Raw genomic sequence first — 19,613 nt, forward strand, 5'->3', positions numbered from 1 at the left:
AATTGCGACTCTACCTCATTGTTCACCTATCTAAGGTCCCTCCAAGCTTTACCGAACTCCCTATTCTAGGCTTGATCACATTATACTCAAGTACCTCCAGCATGAGTAACACACAGCTAATTTCAGACGTTCTATTAAGACACTATCCACATAACGGCTTGTGCATCTTGAATATTTGTAGCCTTTGATTACTTTGTTATCTTTAAAACATCATAAGGGATTTTCCTGAGGAATATAGGCAAGGTTTGTGGGACAAGGATAATTTCACTTGTTGATGGTAATGGTATTACAAATATAGTTGGTGAAGAAATGGTGGATGAGCTCATAACCCATATTGGACCTACTTGAGTTTTAGAACTTTTTCTTCGTGCCCTTTGACGATAGTCTTGTGTCTTTCCACAAGTATTTCTTTTTGAAGATATCCATTTAGGAATGGTGACTTCACATTTAGTTGAGTGTTCGAGCAGTATGAGCAAAAGTTTCAGCAGTCGGTACCTGGTTGTAGCAAGTAGAATTGAGGAATACGTCACCAACCAAAAACTATCATCATGCTTCTGCGGAATGTCCAAATTTTCAACCCTCGCGGGCTTACATTGGCTGTCATGTCATGGATCTTCCAACAGCCTCCCGACAATGCCTCCGCTGGTTTTCCAATCCACACGAAACGAGAATCAATATTAGCGATCTAAAGCAATAATAAAAAAAAAAAACACTCATACACGCGTGTAGTGTACCCTGAAGATTCTCGTACAGAGGGGCGACCATGCTATTGTGCATCATTAATTGCTGAACTTGGGCATGTGGGCTAGAAAATATTCATGTGATGGTAGAGCTAGGAGACAAGTGGAATCTTTACATCGTGGAGTTGATGCATTACACATGTTAGGGTTCATCCAAAAACCTCCCGTCAATGTCTCCTTCAGGTTCTTCGTCTGCTTCAAAAAATTACATTTAATATGCTTTTAATAATCACACGCGTGCAGCTTTCTTCCAAGAAGACAGGAGGACGGCAATCCTTCATACTTTAAAATTGAAGTTGAGCATGCGGATGGCAACAATTCAAGTGATAATGGAGCTTGGGGACAAATTGAATCTTTGCAGCATTGCAGCTTCTAAGTAACTAGTACTTATCTGTTATCAATCATCTATTCATGAGGTTGACTAATTAGTGGCACCTCTTCAGAATTGACAATAAGGATTTAGTTTAGGGCCTCGGCGACTCCGAGAAGAACTTCCAGTAAGAAACAGGGGTTCTCAATTGTTAATGTGCATACCTTTAGCTTTTGAGGACCGCAAGTTATAGGACCTCAATCATCCTAGAAATCAAATATAATCTGATGACTACTGACAAACCAAGAATGGGTTCAATGCTTGTATTTCCTGGACATTAGAATAGAACAAGCCAGAGATGCGCATATATTGCCTAATCCAGCAATTTTCTGTGACTTGGTCTAGAATGCCGCTGACTCAAAAGCAGGACCAGCAGCATATGCATGGCCGAGAAAGAGAGAGACGTGTACTATGCTTCCATGAATGTATTTTCTGAAGCATGTGACCTAGTTAAAAACCGATCTGTAGCCAAATATTAACAAAAAATCTAATCTTTGTAGCCGTTTCCATTTCAACGTTGTCAATCGTAAGTTTCGCATCTAAATATAACATTTAGATGCAAAAGCTTACAAGGTAGACTCTAACTTCACTAAAGAATACATGTTCAAACTTCAGAGGAAAAGAAAGTTCTGCCACATTAGTCTGTCATGCGATTTAGCTCATTGATGCTAGCGGAGCAATCAGATTTTTTTTATGCTCCAAACTCCACAGATCATGACAGTAATTCATTTTCTTTTTCTGAGTCACATAGATAATTCAGGTCAACACTATCAAGCTGAAAACTTGTGTCGAGAAACAGGACCATTATGGGAAGTACTGGGAGATAAAATTAGGATACATCTGTATATCTGAAGGTATTGATGGATACATTGATTGTAGGTCTCGAATGACACGATGCCGTATTGTAGATGTTAGAAAAAATTGTAGGCCATTGTCACATTGGCATCCCTACAGACTATGGTTTTCTAGTGGTTAACAATGTTGAGAAGGGCAACCCTCAATTTCACTAGGCGCCTGAAAATGCATTCCAAGTCATCCTCAATTTCTTGAATGCTCAGCTCTAGTTCCTCCAATCGCTCTGACAGATCGCCTAAGTGATCATCAATGCCTTTGCTCATTCTGAGGGAGAGCAACGCGGCGTCCAGGCCTTGTACTTCATTGGTTTCCTCTCCTCCATCGCATGATAGGCGTTTAGCTTCCAGCAGTTTTGACACTCGAGACCAGCCTCTAGACTTCGTGCCTGCACTTGTCATAGCAAGGAAACCTAAGAGGGACCCAAACACAGAATAGCTGATTTCTCCAGCTTCTCCTAGTATGCTAAGGGTAGCTTCATTGTGAGAGCCCTTCGTAGGGCCTTTCTTCTTCAGACTTCTCAAGTGCTTGCTGATGACTTTGTTCAACTTCTTTCTAGCGTTGATGTATGCTTCGACTTTGAAGGCAAAGCTGGAATCTCCTCTTCTCCTTCTTCGGAAAGAAGACTTGAGCTCCTGGACACATTCCTTCATCTGTGAAAAAGCTTCTCTCACGTTACCACAAACATCTAACAGCTTGAGAGAACCATCCAACGACTCTTCAGTGGGACTTCTCAGGTTGGAAAGAACCTGTTGAGTGAGAGGCAACTGAAGTAAGTCATCGATGCAATCATACAAGCTCTTGAGTTCTCCCAAACTTTGGGATGCCGATGAGGATGAGGACACCACTTCTGATGATCTGAGCCTAGACAAATGCTCCTCTACGGTGGTCGTGAGAGGGTGGCTCCTAGAAGGCAAGCTGATTGATCGGAAATGGCTAGTAACTTTCGAGGTCTCAATTGATGAAGCCATCTTTGAGAGAAGGAATCTTACTAACTTCTCTGGATGTAATTTTTGCTATGAGAGAGAGTTGTTCAAGCCAGTCCACCCAAATCCTTGTATATTTATACCGTGCAAGAGGCAGTAAACAATCCCACTCTTGCGGGCTCGCATTAGCTGTCATGTCATGGATCTTGCAACAGCCTCCCGACAATGCCTCCACTGGCTTTCCAATCTCCGTGAATTGAGAATCAATATTAGCGATCTGAAGCTTTAAAAAAAACTCATACACGCGTGTAGTGTGCCATGAAGATTCTCAGACAAAGGGGCAACCACGCTATTACGCATCATCAATTGCTGAACTTGAGTATGTGGGCTAGAAAATATTCATGTGATGGCAGAGCTAGGAGACAAGTGGAATCTTTACATCGTGGAGTTTATGGATTACACATGTTAGAATTCATCCAAAAACCTGCCGTCAATGTCTCCTTCGGGTTCTTGATCTGCCAAAGAAAAGAATAGATTTAATATGCTTTGAATAATCACACATACGTGCAGCTTGCTTCCAAGATCTCAGACAGGAGGATGGGAATGGAAATCATTCATACTTAAAAATTGAAGTTGAGCATGTGGATGGCAACAATTCAAGTGATAATGGATCTTGTGGACCAATGGAATCTTTACAGCATTGCAGCTTCTAACCAACTAGTAGTTATCTGTTGTCATCATCTATTCATGAGGCTGATTAATTATCGGCATCTCAAGACTAGTTTAGGCGACTCCGAGAAGAACTTTCAGTGAGAAGCTGGGGTTCTTAATTGTTAATGTGTATTCCTCTTGCTTTTGAGGACCACAAGTTACAGGAACTCAATCATCCTTGAAATCAAATATAATTTGATGACTATCGAGAAACCAAGAATGGGTTTGACACTTTATATGTCCTGGACATCAAAGTAAAACTAGCCAGAGATGAATATGTTGCCTAATCCAGCAATTTTCGGTGACTTGGTCTAGAATGCTGCAGGCTTAAAAGCAGGACCAGCAGCATAGCATGGCTGAGAATGAGATAGAGGCAGACTATGCTTCCATAAGATTATTTCTGAAGCACGTGAACTACACAAAAACCGATCTGTAGCCAAATATCAAAAAATCTAATCTTTGTTGCAGTTTCCATTTCGTCGTAATCTACTGCAAGTTTCGCATCTAAATATAACATTTAGGTGCAAAAGCTTAGGAGGACGAATCTAATCACTAAAGAATACATGTTTAAACTCCAGAGGAAAAGAAAGTTCTGGCACGTTAGTCTGTCATGCTAAAGCTCACAGACGCTAGCGGAGCAATCACATTTTTGTTACCCTCCAAACTGCACAGATCATGACAGTAACTCATTTTCTTTTTCCTGAGTCACATATTCAGATCAACACTACCAAGCCGAAAACTTGTGTCAAGAAACAGAATCATTATGGGAAGCACTGGGACTGAAAATTAGGACACATCTTTAGATCTGAAGGTGTTGATGTATATAGCGATTATGGATATCGAATGACCCAATGCCATATTGTACAAGTTACAAAAAATTGTTCTATAGATGCCATTGGGAAATTGGCATCCCTAGAGCCTATTGTTTTCTAGTGGTTAACAATGTTGAGCAGGGCAACCCTCAATTTCACTAGGCGCCTGAAAATGCATTCCAAGTCATCCTCTATTTCTTGAATGCTCGGTTCTAGTTCCTCCATTCGCTTTGACAGATCGCCTACGTGATTATTGATGTCCTTGCTCATTCTGAGGGAAAGCAATGCGATGTCCAAGCCTTGCACTTCACTGGTATCCTCTCCTCCATCGCATGATACACGTTTAGCTTCCAGCAGTTTTGACACTCGAGACCAGCCTCTAGGCTTCGTGCTTGCACTTGTCAGAGCAAGGAAACCTAAGAGGGACCCGAATACAGAAAGGCTGATTTCTCCAGCTTCAGTTAATATGCTGAGGGTAGCTTCATTGTGAGAGCCCTTCTTAGGGCCTTTCTTCTGCAAACTTCTCAAGTGCTTGCTGATGACTTTGTTCAACTTCTTTCTAGCCTTCATGTATGCTTCTACTTGGAAGGCTAAGCTGGAATCTCCTCTTTTCCTTCTTCGGAAAGAAGACTTGAGCTCCTGGACACATTCCTTCATCTGTGAGAAAGCGTCTCTCACGTTCCCACAAACATCTAACAGCTTGAGAGAACCATCCACCAACTCTTCAGTTGAACTTCTCAGGTTGGAAAGAACCTGTTGAGTGAGAGGCAACTGAAGCAAGTCATCGATGCAGTCATACAAGCTCTTGAGTTCTCTCAAACTTTGGGATGCCGATGACGATGAGGACACCGCTTCCGATGATCTGAGCCTAGACAAATGCTCCTCTACGGTTGTTGTGAGAGGGTGGCTCCTAGAAGGCAAGCTGATTGATCGGAAATGGCTAGTAATTTTCGAGGTCTCAATTGATGAAGCCATCTTTAAGAGAAAGATCTTATTAACTTCTCTGGATGTAATTTTTGCTATGAGAGAGAGCTGTTCGAGCCAGGCTACCCAGATCCTTGTACATTTATACCGAGCAAGAGGCACTCAACAATCCCATTCTTGCGGGCTCGCATTAGCTGTCATGTCACTGATCTTCCAACAGCTATCCGACAATGCCTCCACTGGCTTTCTAATCTCCGCAAAATGAGAATCAATATTAGTGATCTAAAGCTTTAAAAAAACTCATACACACGTGTAATGTGCCCTGAAGATTCTCAGACAGAGGGGTGACCATGCTAATATGCATCAATTGCTGAACTTTGAGCAAGTGGGCAAGAAAATAATCTTGTGATGGTAGAGCTAGGAGACAAGTGGAATCCTTACATCGTGGAGTTTATGCATTACACATGTTAAAGTTCATCCAAAAACCACCCGTCAATGTCTCCTTCGGGTTCTTGCTGTCAAAAAAAAAAAAAAAAGTAGAACTAATATGCTTTGAATAGACACAACTATGTGCAGCTTGCTTCCAGGATCTCAGACAGAAGGATGGCAATGGAAATCATTCAAATTTCAAAATTGAACTTGAGCATGTGGATGGCGAGAACTCATGTGATGATGGAGCTGGGGAACAAATGGAATCTTGGCAGCATTGGAGCTTCTGAATAACTAGTAGTTATCTATCATCATCATCATCTATTCATTGAGGTTGACTAACTATTGGCATCTCTTTAGAATTGATAATAAAGACTGCTTTAGGTGACTCTGAGAAGAACTTTCATTAAGAAGCGGGCTTGTAAATTGTGAGTGTGCATTCGTTCAGCTTTCGATTAAAAGAATATTGAGGCTGCAAATTACTGGATCTGGATCATCCTAGAAATTGAATATATTATGATCACTATCGAAAAGCTAAGAATTGGTTCAACGCTTATGTTTCCTCGACATTAAAATAGATCTAGCCAGAGATGCACATATTGCGTAATCCGGCAATTTTCTGGTGACTTATTGTAGAATGCTCCAGACTCAAAAGCAGGACTGGCAGCATAAGCAAGGCTGAGAATGAGATCGATGCATATTTTGCTTCCAAAAAAGTATTCTCTGAAGCGTGTGACCTGCTTGAAAAGCTATCTGTAGAAAAATAAAAAACATTATGATCCAACTATCCAATTTGGACAAATAGAGCATCGTTGGAAAGCTCTTGATGAGTATATTTTTCCCTTTGATCGAACATTTAAAGAAGCAACTTTGTTTTTGTCAATCTTGGTCTAACCTTGGCTCAAAAATTAAGTGTCTGCAAATAGAATGACGGACTCAAAAAACAATTGTGCTAGTGGTGCACATTAGTGCGTCAATGTTAATGCATATGTGTTACATGCCTTTTCCCAGAAAATCTCAGGGACATGACAGCCGATCTTTAGGATTGAGGTGCTTTCCCTTAATTCTTGTGAGCTACCTCATGCTTCAGACTTCAGCGCACACAAAACCGGTAATTTGAGTCCAAAATGGCAGATTGGCACTTTCGACATGAAATAGGACAAATGAAAAGTCAGAGAGAGGGTGGATCAACTTCTTGTTGAAGAGTTTTGACATATATTATTGTCCATCATGTACAATGAATGCTGTGCCGTAGAACTAACAAAAATGCAGAACAGATGCCACCATAGATTGGCATCCATGGTGAGTCAATTATCTTTAGTGGTTTACAATGTTGAGAAGGGAAACTCTCATTTTCACGAGGCGCCGGAAGACGCATTCCAAGTCCTCCTCAACTTCCTGTAGGCTCGACTCTAACGCATCGGATCGCTTCAGAATGTTGCTCACTTGGAGACTGGAGGCTTTTCCTGACTTCAGGGAAAGTAGTTCAGAATCCAAGGTTGCCATTTCATTGGTGTCCTCTTCTCCTTCACATGCTACCGGATTGGATGACAGTAGTTTCAAAACTAGTGACCAGCCCCTAGGTTTCAGATTTGCACTCGACTGGGAAAGAAAACACAGGAGGGAAGCAAATACTGAGAAGCTGATTTCTTCAACTTGTCTTAGCATGCTAAGAGATGCTTCTGTGTTGGAGTCCTTGTTCAGGCTGTTCTTCCTCTCCATCTTCTTCAAATTTACTAAGTACTTAGAAATGATTTTCATCAACTTCTTTCTAGTACTCACGTAGGCTTCAACTTCCTTGGCAAGACAACAATCTCCTCCTTTTCTTCGCCAGAGAACCGACTCAAGTTCTTTAATGCATTCCTTTGTCTGCGAGAAAGCATCTTTCGCATTCCCACAAACATCCAAAAGCTCCAGAGATCCATCCAGCAGCTTTTCCACAGAACTTTTTCGGTGTTCATTCGAAAGAGCCTGTTGGCTAAGAGACAACTTAAGCCAATCCTCAACACAGTCGAAGACATCCTTTAGGATTCCCAGCTTTTGGGAGGCCAAGGATGTGGACGTCGCCTCTGATGATTTGATTCTGTTTAATTGTTCCTCAATGTTCATGCCAAGAGGATGAACCCCACAAGGTAAGCTATTCGAGCGAGCATGGCTAGGACATCTCGAAGTATGAATGGAGACCATCTTGAGAAGCAGGATGTACAAAATGTTAAGGATTGGGAATTTGGCTCAGGTGGTTGTGAAGCCAAACACCCTTCAACCCTTGTATATATAGGAGATTGAGAAATATTAGGAATGCAAAGCCATCCTTCCAGAGCTACTCTACTGTCATGTCACAGATCCTCCAACAGTGCGGAATGCGCCATCAAAGCGGATCGTGTGCAGATTACAATATATAAGGAAAAGTTCTGAGCAGATTTGAATATCATGCCACGCAGGGTGTTCTGCAACTACGGTCGCCTAACAAAGTAACATGAACTTGCCATTCCTAATTGTTTTAAACTGAACATGATATGCCAAATGCCAATATGGCCAGGGAACAAGTGGAATCTTTCCATCCTCGAGTTCAAACAATGGGCTCGAACCCATCTCTATGATTGCTTCAGCAGCAACAACGACCATTTGTTTCGGTTTTTCAAATGCCCAATGATGCTTTAATCAATCAAAGATTCAAAAGCAAATCAAATATCTACCTACACACATGCAGCCCTTGCCTCCATGACTCTAGACAGAAATATGACCATCTCCAGGGGCATTTATGAGTATGAATATTACCACATGAACTGCACCATTCACATTTCAATTGGTCGTGAGCTGGATGTAAGCAAAAACTGGGCTTGTCACCAAGTTAAAATGACAGAATACTGAATATATGACATGGGGTCTGACAACACTGTTTCCCAGCCACACAAACACTGGAAATTTATAAAAAAAAAAAAAAAAAAAAAAATCCTACATTTATTGCAGTTGTGCCAATCCACTCATAAACTTTTTTCTGCCCATTGAGTCCTAAACCTTTTGTATTTATGTCAATTTAGTCTATCGGCTAATTTTGAACAGAAATTGCTGATGTGGAGGCCGGCAATCCTACGTGGCACGGCCGTCTTTGGCGTGAACAATATTTTATAATATTTTAGTATTTTTTTTAAATTCTTTTCTTTTCTTTATTTTCCTTTAAAGTGGCTGGCAAGGGTCGTCGGGCCCTCGTTGGCCGTGGAAACCCATGAAACCAAATTGCAAGGAGGATATAAAGGGAACTCAAGCAAATTAAGATATTAAGGAAGACTAGGCATCACCTCCATGACCTCCAGACAGAAAACAGACCATTTCCAGGCACATTTAATGAGTTCATGAAGCTTGCACATGATCTGCACTCGTCTCTATTTTCAGTTTTCAGTACCTCATTTGTTAGAAATAAAGATGCACATAGAAAGACTCCAATTCCTGATCCTTCCTGAGTTGAGTAGTTCTGCTAAAGAGGTCTCTCTGGCAAGACCTTTTCTTTTTTTCTGCTACACAAGCAATAGTCTCTGCACGACAAAGAACAAAAAACAAAAAGGATTGTCTTAGAAATTAAACCACGGACCATTTCTGTGTGGACCCGGGGGCTGCCACTGTAGCGGAACCTTCACGGCTTTAAAACGTGTTACATAGAGTAGAGAACCCAAGCCTTATCAACTAGCCCAGATGTGGGAGAAGAGACATATGCCTCGCCAGCATACTGCCGAGGCGCAGCCTCCCTTGCCATCCCTCTGTACTTCCCGGGTCTGGGTCGTCACAATTTCTCTTGCAAATGATTGTTCCCCTTTATTTCCATAGTTCATATTCGACATGGCGTAAAAGAGAACTGATTCTTAGGATCTGCTTTGGGTCTCAATTCTAATATCATTCATTCCATTTCAGTTGCATACTTCAGGGACTGAGAGATCTGTATACTGGTAAAGGCAAAAATTAAAAATAAAAAATAATTATACAATTTGGGTTCAATATAACCATTTTAAAGTTGCCCCACGAGTGGCATGCCCTTCTACTGCCTGATTAAGCCGTGAATTTGTAGTTTCATGGATTCGGGAGTTGGGTTCAGGCATCTTCCAGATCTCAAGAAAACTTGGAATCTTGACAGCCTTGCTAATATTCTATTTCGCAATAATAACATGGATTGGATGGGCTGTGTCTGTATACAAATGCCAAAGATCCACCCTGATCAGCACGTGTGGTGTAGTTTACAACCGAACGTCAAATTTATCGACTCAAAAATCTCACATGGGCGAAATTTCAACTCTGTTTCATGATGAACAAGATGAGGCGACGGGAAAAATGCATACGCACGTCGCAAGTCAGTCATTTATTTTCATGGTGCAGATCCCAACTTTCCAACTCCACTGGTTTCACGGAGGCAAGCCGCCAATCGTTCCGTTCCACACGCGTCCTGTGATGCTCGCGGATCATCCCGTTAAACATGCGTCCTGTCAATGGCCCTCGAAGTTTATAGGGACGATGGATGACGCATTCAAACTCGGAATTTGCCAAAGTGACTTCTAATTTTCTGTTCCACACACAAACAGGATTGGCTGATACATGTACGATGCTGATGTGATTCTTTTTCCCTGGAGTTTCCCAGCACAAAAGAACATATACAACATAAGCAGAATTAAATCACCTTAATTCGCTTCTCCTGTTAGAAAATCCTACCTTAGTAGGCTGTTTGTGAAACGTACATTGTAGCACTGCACTTTAGGCCCTCTGAATGTAGAGTCCTCACTTGCTCTTAAAGTTCTATGGGGGCAAAATGTGCACAGGTTAGTGAAGATCAATCGTGATCAACCTCAATGGCAAGTGGTTTTTTCACATAAATAATTGCATCCAATTTCCAATTATACAAGAATTCCTTGTTTTTCCTGTTTTGTTACAATAACAATACCACCACCTCAAGGACAAGGAGAAAGAAAAGGGTCCCCCCCAAAAAAAAATGACAAAAAAATGGCCATCTCTCAAGATCCTTTTCCGCCACGTTGCCGCTTATCTTCAAGGGCAGAGGCCTCGTGCAACATGTCAGCCGCATCCTTGTGCATGTCCAGCTTCGCGAGCGCAACCGCCTGCATGTAGAATGCGGTGGACCATTCTGGGTAAACACATTGTGCCTGCATCGCATCTCGGAGAGCGGCATCGGGTTGGTCGCACATGAGATAGCAAAGACTCCGGCGCGCAAAAACAGTCGGCGACACCATTGTTCCTACATCAATGAACTGCAAGAATACATCGTGGAGACAGAACTTAGTCATGCAAGTAATTCTTTTTTCTGCTCCTGTTCAATCCTAAAAATCCCAGTGCTAAAATAAGTTCATCTGCTAGTCCAGGTGGAAAAGCTGTCAATGGCACTACAAAAGTTTTGGTCAATCATTGGAAATCCAATGACAAGAAGAAAATTCGACGGGTGAATTTACATGAACTAGCTATTTCAATTGCTCGATATCCTCGAAACACTCTCACAAACAATCACAATACAGGTTCTGCATTTGGAGTGTTTAAGAAATTATGATCTATGTATTTGCTCCACTTGAGGGTTACTTAACTCGAAGTTTCTAATTCAAAAGAAAGTCTGTGCCTTGGTCTTCCCTCACTTGAATAATAAAGCAACTCACCAACGGCAGAATCTTGTACAAAATGACTATTCCATGGTAACTGTATCAGCAAGTAGAAAGCATACCTGAGAATAACAGTCTATTGCTGATCTAAAATCTTTATCACGAAATGCCAAGTCACCACGCTTTCTCGCCTCCAGCATATCCCTTATCTGTTGGGTCCATTCTTGGAAGGACAACTGAACATTCCGTAAAATGAGGTCAGTTTGACCTTTTCCAAGGTAAACATGCGTTGGACCATAATGCTGCACCCAAATTACCTCATTGGTTCCTTCATCGTCCTTGTAATGCGTCGTTACCAGAATTTGATGAATTGCTGTGAGATCCATTCGTGAACAAGCATCGCCCATTGGAGAAAGCGGGTGTGGGGGAGTAGGAGGTGCTTCCTCATGCTTCGGAATCCCCAGCATCACATGAGACGGAACCTGAAAACTAAAGGTTATGATCAGTGCCACACTCCATAAAATGAACATAGCACTGGAAAATCAAAATATTCAGAAGGAATTGGCATCACATAATATCTTTTGAAAAGGCATCGGAGAGTTGACCATCAAAAGATAGAGGCATCGGAAAGATGGACGCCGCAAATAAGAAGTCAAGCAGATGCAAAACATGAGTTTCATCGAAGCAAAGCCGGCAGCTTACATCGGGCTTATTTTGCAGTGGCGCAAGGGTTGCAACTAGGTCTTTAGTGTTTGGACGCTCCCTAGGCTCATACTGCAAACACCGCGAGGCAAGATCAAAGACCAAAGTAGCTTCTTCAGTTGAAAAGTTACCCTCCAAATGCGAATCCATCAAGAGGAGGATGTTTTTGCCACGGATCATGTCAAGAGCCTGTTCCAATGCAGAGACCACTTAAGGACGGTATACGAGTCATTAAGAATACACAATAAGAATCCACGCTCTTCAAACTTATTAGATCATCACATATACCCTACTCTAGTATGGAATAAAAATAAGGAGCAACCATGTCACAAATGAATCTGACAAAATCCAACATTTATTGCAAATGGTGCAAGAAATGCTCGAATTCCATAATTCCCTGATTGGAATATTTTAGCTGATGAGTAAAGTTTTGTTCAGCCCAAGCCACAAGGAGACATTAATTGGACCGCTAATCATATCAACATTAAAGTTCACATTCAGGCATTGCACAATTAAGGCCATTCAAGAAATGGGGAAAAATTCACACTGAACCATGACGGCTGCAGCCTTCAAAAGTAATGTTAGACAACTTAAGAACTGCAACTAAGAGAAACTTCAGTCCATGTAAGTCGCTTAAGCACAATGCCCACGAGCTTCATAATGAGAAGCTCAACAACAGAGATATGTCGATTTATCAGAGTTCCATAAGCCCTGAAAGTTGGTTGTCCACTACAAGTTAACGATTCAGTTTGTGTGTAGCATTTAGAAAAAGCAAACATGCCTAATTGCAGGCTGGTGATTGTTAAAGGTACATATTTTAAGCTCAACACTGATAGAACAGCACTTCCTCATAATAACGGAAACAATGAGCATAAAACAACAGCACTATCTCAAGTTCCTCTACTCTGATTGCAGCTAAACTCTAGTTGCTTTGTTTGAAGTTAGTATCATTTTATCACATCCTTAAAATTAACACAACGACCAGTATCATGTCGAGTTCTTTGAGGCTCTTGTGCAGACAAAGCACTAGAAGTACATGACATATATAAGGCTACTTACGTGTGTTGGAGGAATGTGCTTCCCACTAAGAAGATCCAAAAGCACTGTCCCAAAGCTAAAGATAACACTTTCAGGGGTTACACGTCCTGCATGCATTGCAAAAAGTAAGCCAAAAAAATGCATGTTACGTCGTCCTGCAAATACACCTAGCTTAAAAATGAATAATACATGCTTTGAAGAGGGTTTAGCAGAATAACCTATATCAATGTGTTCACAGGCATCATTTTCTGCTAGACAGTTTCATGCTTTAGCCATAGCAAATAGCAGCAACGAGTTTGACATGGGCAGTTTCTGTCATTCTTAATCTTTTTTTTTTTTTGGGAAGGTAAGTATATATTGATATGTCCAAAGCACTAATTACAAGGATGAAGCCGAACACAAAAACCTCGAACCCAATACGACACTTGAGCGTGTCCTAGGGGGTAAGTCATTCTTAATCTTTTGTGATGACTAAAAGCTAAAAGTCACTGTCTGGGATCTTTTTGGCCCCATAACAAGGATGCACAATTAAAATCGTGGGGGGTTCAGTTGTGACCCACCGTAATATGAGAGATGTGATGTTGACCCAAATCTCGGGGTCTAACCTATTTTCACTACTCAAGGCGACATTGAGCGGAAAATACTGTCATTGCGTCCTAAAAGAACCGATGTCAACAATCTTCCAAGGAAAGCAGCTAACAACTTCTTTTTGTGAAAATATTGATTAGTATCAGAAGTTATAAGCAGCTTCTTTTGATTATGTTGGAAGCTAGAAGACAATTGTCACCTGATGGGGACTACAATTTATAAGAGAAGGGCCTCATTCAGAAAGACATAAATATTCCAGGATTTGCCACGAGACAAACACTGGATAAAAGTTCACTATACACCCTCAGGAAATCCTTACAAAAGCTCCTCCAAAACTCCCACCACTTTCTTTCATGCGAAGAGAAACATTCTAATGACAAACAAAACCCACTTAACGAAATAGAAAAGCTGAATAATCCTACGATTCACGCACCAAAGAACAGAGATAAGTAAATGTAATCTATAAGTATAGATTACCAGGAGAGTGCAGATGTATTAGTGAGGAGTATTCAAAAAAAGAGACAAGGGGAATGGATTAACCATTTCGTAAATACTCAGGTGGAGTATACGCAAGGTTTGTGCTATAACTTTTTCCATCTCTGCTATTTTTCATCAAGCCGAAACATGAGAGTCGAGGATCACCATTCTGCCAGAAGAACTTATATATCAGCTCACCAGTTTTGCAAAATCGTATGACCGATAGACAATCTAGATGTTATCGTCGTCATTGAGCCAATCAGTCAAATCACATCATTACTTACTTAATTGAGCATTTAATTTCATAGTTACAACAGATCATTATAGCATTCATTACCTAATAAATGTCATACCTCATCAAAGAGAACCCTATAGGCATTTAAGTCGTGGTAGAGCGGACGGCCTTCGTTACTACAATAATCCAGGGCTTCGGCAATGTACAGAGCAACTCTAAGACGCATAGCCCACTCGATAGTTTGATTTTCCCCTGCAACAAAATGATCAAAGAAGTTAAATTTACTCGAATCCAGCGACTTAACCAATGTGCTGAATGGAAAATGCCTTGCCCAGCAGTAGAAAGAAGCTTCCAGTAAATGACTCGTTAACTGAACATGCCATAAACAGGATCTTGCGTTACCATACTCAAAGCTCTCTGTTTACTAATTCAAGAGGCGAATCTATCAAGAATTTGCCCTGGCTAATCGCATGCTAAAAGAGTAATAAACGGTGGGCACCGATCAAATGAAACGGACACATGCCGAAACCTAAAGAGACGCAGTTAGAGACGAAGATGCGGCGTCATGATATAAGCAGATCAAACCCAAAAAAAAAAAAAAAAAACACACTCGAAAGAAAAATTCGGCAGAGAGCTACATACAGTGGAAGAGATGCTTAGCAAGAGTGTCATTTGGCATGTACTCTGCAACGAGCAATCTCTCATCCCCATCACAGCAATAACCTATCAAATTCGCCAACCTCTTGTGCCTCAGCTTCCCCACTCCCCATGCCTCTTCCTACAAAAGTTCCAAGAAACGCCAGAACAAAACTGTTCAAAACAAATCAAAAACGAAAAAAAGAGAAGGGTCCGCGAGTGACAAAAAGGGTAAGTACAGCGAACTGTTTCGGATCGGGCCAAGCCAGCTTGGTGAACTTCTTGACGGCGATCCAGCGGCGGTTGTTCTGGTTCTGGAGGCGGCCCTTGTAGACGACGTTGGGGGCCTTCTCGCCGCTCTCGGACACGATGAAATCGGAGCTGAAGTTGTTGGTGGCGGCCCTCAGGTCGGTCAGGGAGAACTCGGAGAAGAACCCCGCCGAGCCGGGCCCGGCCCCGGATGCGGCCGCGGCGGCATGGTGGTCGGTGCCGTTCGAGGGCTGGGGGCGGTGGTGGTTGTTGGCGGAGCCGGTGTAGCTGGTGCGGCGCGGGTTGTTGGGGCGATGATGGTCTTTGTCGTCGGAGCCGGGCTCCTTGCAGAAAAAGGACTGGCAGCAGCCCATTAACTCAGTAAGAGAAAGGAAGCCCGAGTTGACTCACTGCGACTTGATGGAACTTCCCCCACCCTCCCACTTGGGTCCGAGCAAAGCGCTCACCTCCTCTTCTTCTATAACCCGAGGAGACAGAGAGAGACAGAGAGAGAGAGAGAGGTTACAGGAAAAGTTACAAGGAGAGATTTTTATATATCTCTCGTGAGAGAGAGCACCCGTGTGCTATGGAGAGAGAGAGATAGAGATGAAAATGCAATGACCAACGAAACAAGAGAGCTTCCTCTCTCTCTCTTACATTGGAGCACCGAGACAAGCTTTCGTCTTTGCTGGTATTTTTGTTATTCGTGTTTTGGTTTTGGTTTTTCTTTTTTTTTCGCGACTATTTTGTTGTCGTTTTGTATTGTACGAGAGTTGATCTCTCTCTCGAGCGAGCGAGTGGAACGTCTCGTCTCTTCTCGACTCAACTTCACGCGATGTTTCGGCCGTCACTCTTTACGTTATTCTCTTCTCCGGCTCGCGAGCCCCTTGTATTTTCCCTTGGGTCTTTTTTGCTTTGTTACTGCTGTGTTTTCTTCTTTTCGGTCGATTCTTTGGTACCGTAATAGCATGGTGCGGCGAACGGGAAAAGGGCAAAATCCTAACCCAAAGAGCAACACCCCAAGTTTAGTCCGTAAAATAACAATACGAAGTTTTCAAAGAAAAAATTCCAAATAAAGATCTAGAGTGGATCATATTTCAAATAAATACCTGGAATACTCTTTTTATTTCAAAGAAAGACCTGAAGTAGATATTATTTCAAAAAAAAGTCTTAAGTGGCTATATCAATCTCAAATATGAGCCTCCTCACAAGAACGGTGAGGCGTCGAATGTGGCCAGTGGGTCGCTAGCACCTCGACAAGGACCAGCGACCCTACCCACCAAAGGCGAGGGCCTGCTGGCCTCGCCTCCGGTCCGCACGGTCGGCGACCATGGTGAGAGGGCTTCCCTCCCGCATGTGTTTCCTTTTTTTTTATATTTATTTTTACTCTTTTTAAAATTTTTAACTTAATTTAACTAAAAATTAGATTAAAATGGTGTTTTGACGAAAATGCCTTTGACCGATCAAGTATTTAGCCGACTAGCCGGCTGGCGAGATTAGGACCTTATTTAAAATAATCATGGTCACTTCATGCCTTGATTTGAGATGAGTTGGCAACTTCAAGCCCTTATTTGAAATAAGGTCTATTTTAGGCATTTATTTGAAAAAATGAGGGCACTTCGGCCCCTCATTTGAAATTTTTTTCTTTTCAAGTGATCGAAAAAAAATTCATGAAATTTTACTCAAAAGACAATAATTGCGGCACCCGACTTAGTTAACAACAATGTTCTAAAGTAATAAGTTAGTAGGGCCATCAAATAGATGGGTTGAATTGATTTTGGGTTAAGTCAAAATTCTCAAATCCAAATTGAGTCATTTAACTCGTTTTGACCTATTTACATGCAATATAAATTTAGTGGCGCAAACCGAATCTGACCTCTTTACTAAAATACTTTAATATTTAATCCAACCTATGAAAATTCTTATCCACCTAGTTAACCCATTTTAAGCTCTTCATGGGTATATGCCATCCGGATAAAATTGTTATCTCCGCTATAAAATGCTAAAGAATTGACTTTTAACATTGCATTGAAATTTCAAATTGTGTATTGATTCATAATGAAGAATAAGAGAAAGTTAGTCCTTGATAGTAAATTTATAAAATTAGAGCAGCAAGTAAGGTTGAGGAATTGAAATTTTAAATAAACATAATGTAAGATATTAAGAAGTTGGCTTATGCTGACCATGAATTGCAATGATAAGAACTAAGATTAGAATACAACATAAAAAAAAAATAACATTTTCAAATGCAATCAAGGAAATGTATACTCCAAAACTAAAACGTGAAAATTGCAAGATTAATACAAATAAATAATGGGGGAAAAAGAAGTTGTCTTTATATTTTTAATAAGGGTCAAGTTGGGCCTAATCTTGTGGGTCCACAAAGACTTCTTTGAACTTGGAATAGGCCGAGGAGTGCATTATTTTCTCATAGAGGGTGAAGAGAGAGTCGTAAAAGTGGATTGGATTTAGATAAACCGTGAACCAATTATCATCCATTTTTTTTCTTAGAAATTCTAAACTCATTAATAACATATTTGCTAAACATAATTCAGCCCATCAAATATGAGTTCAGAAATGAGTTTATGGCTTTGTTTGTCTAGTGAAAAGTAACTTTCAAAAAAAAAAATCGAATTTTCCGGTGTTTGGTTCGTGGAAAATAAGCTAATCTAGGAAAATATTTTTCACCCATGGGAAAAAATTCATCAAAAGTGAGGATACTATTTTCCTTTTTTTGAGAAACGAAAACATTTTCCTCATCTTTCATTCCTCCTCTCTTTCACATGTCCCTTCTTTATAATTAATTTTTTACATTTTTTTATTATTTATTTATTTTTAAAAAAATTGAATTTTTTCTTTTCTTCTTTTTCTTTTTCTTTTCTTTTCTCCGTCTTCCTCCCCCTTCCTCTAGTCTCCGTTGTTTCTTCCTTCCTCTGCCAACCGCGGATCTCGATGACGGTCAATAGACTAGCGATCGGCCATAAAGCAGGTTGGTGAGCTTGAGGCTCAGCCTATCCCGAAGATCTTGGGCTCACCAAATCCAGGTTGCTCCGATGGCCGACGAAGATGACTTCCAACATGTTACTCGAATCAAATCTGTATACCTAGAAGCTCTATATATGTAACAAGACAGCCCCCTACGTGATTATGAACAGAGATGCAATCGCTCATGCATGAATAAATGCAACTATATCTGTACTATTATTATTCATATAAGCAATGCCCTTCTTCGTATTATGTTCGGATTTTGTTCTGCACGGCCGGTGGACTCCACCGTTTCTTCACCATGAGACGAAACTAACATTGAAACACATGTCTCCTCCATGTCACCATTTCTTTTGGATCTGGCGAGCTCAAGATCGTTGGGGCCGATCGAGCCTCAAGCTCGCTTGCAGCCAGTCGCTGGCCGTCACCATGGCGGGTGACCGACCAAAAGAAAAGAGAAAAAAAATAATTTAAAAATTTTGAATTTAAAATAAAATAAAATATATATATATATATATATATATGAATTTAAAAGATAAAAGTTATTAAAAGGAGTCCATTGAAGAAAATCAAATATGATTTCCCATACCAAATGACGGAAAATATTTTAGCCAAACACTAGAAAACAATGTCATTTTCTTGAAAAATAACTTTTCGGAAAATATCTTTAGAAAAATTTGCCTTTTCCGCAAAACAAACGGAGCCACATGTCCTTTTTTGACAGGTCTACAATCAAATTAAAAAAAAAATAATAAGGATTACTTGAAATGTAAGTGAAGTAGACTATTTTTAAAAAACGGTGTCGTTTTGCTTTTTAGCGGGCATCTTTTGGCTCTCAAGGTTATTTCCTTGAAGGATGAGTGACTTCTCTTACACATCAATGTTATTAATTACGTCATGCTTCACATCAAATTGCGAAACAGAAAACTCAATAGTGGGCATTTTTGTCTATCGGATAGAATTTCGTGATTTGCCTTTTTATTCTTCGAAAAGTGGGGTTATTTTTATTCTTCTAGTGAAAGTTTGTGCGATTTTATAGGATTTGGCCAAGCAAAAGTGGGAGAAGATAATAAAAAAATTCAAAATAAAAAAAGAGTTCGAGCTTTGAAAAATAGGGGCATAAAATAGGATTTGTTTGTCAATTCCTTACTTATTCTGGTAACGTAGCAGTAAACGAATATGAAACTTTTCTTAAGAAAATGAAAAGAATGAAAGTGTCCCATCAAAATTGCTAAGACATGTGCACTAATGAAGGGCAAGATGGGCATTTTAGAATGTGGGACAATGTGCAATTCTTCTTGCCAACCCCCTTCATTTTATTTGTTTCACTTTACATTGTACTAATGTTCAG

The 19,613-nt window shown here is 40.7% G+C and overlaps 4 protein-coding genes across 4 annotated transcripts; all 4 read right to left on the reverse strand.

The window, feature by feature from the left end:
* Positions 1–2,075: 2,075 nt before the first annotated feature.
* LOC115738729 lies at positions 2,076–2,933 on the reverse strand. Its single transcript, XM_030671441.1, has one exon. The coding sequence runs from the start codon at positions 2,931–2,933 to the stop codon at positions 2,076–2,078; it is 858 nt and encodes a 285-aa protein (XP_030527301.1).
* Positions 2,934–4,528: 1,595 nt separating this feature from the next.
* LOC115738730 lies at positions 4,529–5,386 on the reverse strand. Its single transcript, XM_030671442.1, has one exon. The coding sequence runs from the start codon at positions 5,384–5,386 to the stop codon at positions 4,529–4,531; it is 858 nt and encodes a 285-aa protein (XP_030527302.1).
* Positions 5,387–7,062: 1,676 nt separating this feature from the next.
* On the reverse strand, positions 7,063–7,951 carry LOC115738731. Its single transcript, XM_030671443.1, has one exon. The coding sequence runs from the start codon at positions 7,949–7,951 to the stop codon at positions 7,082–7,084; it is 870 nt and encodes a 289-aa protein (XP_030527303.1). The 3' UTR covers positions 7,063–7,081.
* A 2,708-nt stretch (positions 7,952–10,659) lies between these two features.
* On the reverse strand, positions 10,660–15,874 carry LOC115738689 (serine/threonine-protein kinase BSK1-like). The gene is made up of 9 exons (XM_030671397.2): positions 15,268–15,874; positions 15,035–15,170; positions 14,511–14,644; positions 14,221–14,326; positions 13,114–13,199; positions 12,055–12,243; positions 11,670–11,834; positions 11,475–11,588; positions 10,660–11,013 (listed from the first exon to the last, which is right to left on the reverse strand). The coding sequence occupies exons 1-9, from the start codon at positions 15,649–15,651 to the stop codon at positions 10,759–10,761; spliced, it is 1,569 nt and encodes a 522-aa protein (XP_030527257.1). The 5' UTR covers positions 15,652–15,874; the 3' UTR covers positions 10,660–10,758.
* Between the last annotated feature and the right edge of the window lie 3,739 nt (positions 15,875–19,613).

This window comes from Rhodamnia argentea, chromosome 2 (assembly GCF_020921035.1).
Source record: "Rhodamnia argentea isolate NSW1041297 chromosome 2, ASM2092103v1, whole genome shotgun sequence".
Classification (NCBI taxonomy): domain Eukaryota; kingdom Viridiplantae; phylum Streptophyta; class Magnoliopsida; order Myrtales; family Myrtaceae; genus Rhodamnia; species Rhodamnia argentea.

Bases quoted from the DNA above. Each gene is read 5' to 3' on its own strand.
- LOC115738731 (XM_030671443.1), bottom strand. From the start codon at position 7,951: ATGGTCTCCATTCATACTTCGAGATGTCCTAGCCATGCTCGCTCGAAT.
- LOC115738689 (XM_030671397.2), bottom strand. From the start codon at position 15,651: ATGGGCTGCTGCCAGTCCTTTTTCTGCAAGGAGCCCGGCTCCGACGAC. The intron at 15,171-15,267 runs GTACTTACCCTT...GAACTTTTGTAG, and splicing joins CCGATCCGAAACAGTTCGCT to GAAGAGGCATGGGGAGTGGG. The intron at 11,589-11,669 runs GTAATTTGGGTG...CGGAATGTTCAG, and splicing joins ACGATGAAGGAACCAATGAG to TTGTCCTTCCAAGAATGGAC.
- LOC115738729 (XM_030671441.1), bottom strand. From the start codon at position 2,933: ATGGCTTCATCAATTGAGACCTCGAAAGTTACTAGCCATTTCCGATCA.
- LOC115738730 (XM_030671442.1), bottom strand. From the start codon at position 5,386: ATGGCTTCATCAATTGAGACCTCGAAAATTACTAGCCATTTCCGATCA.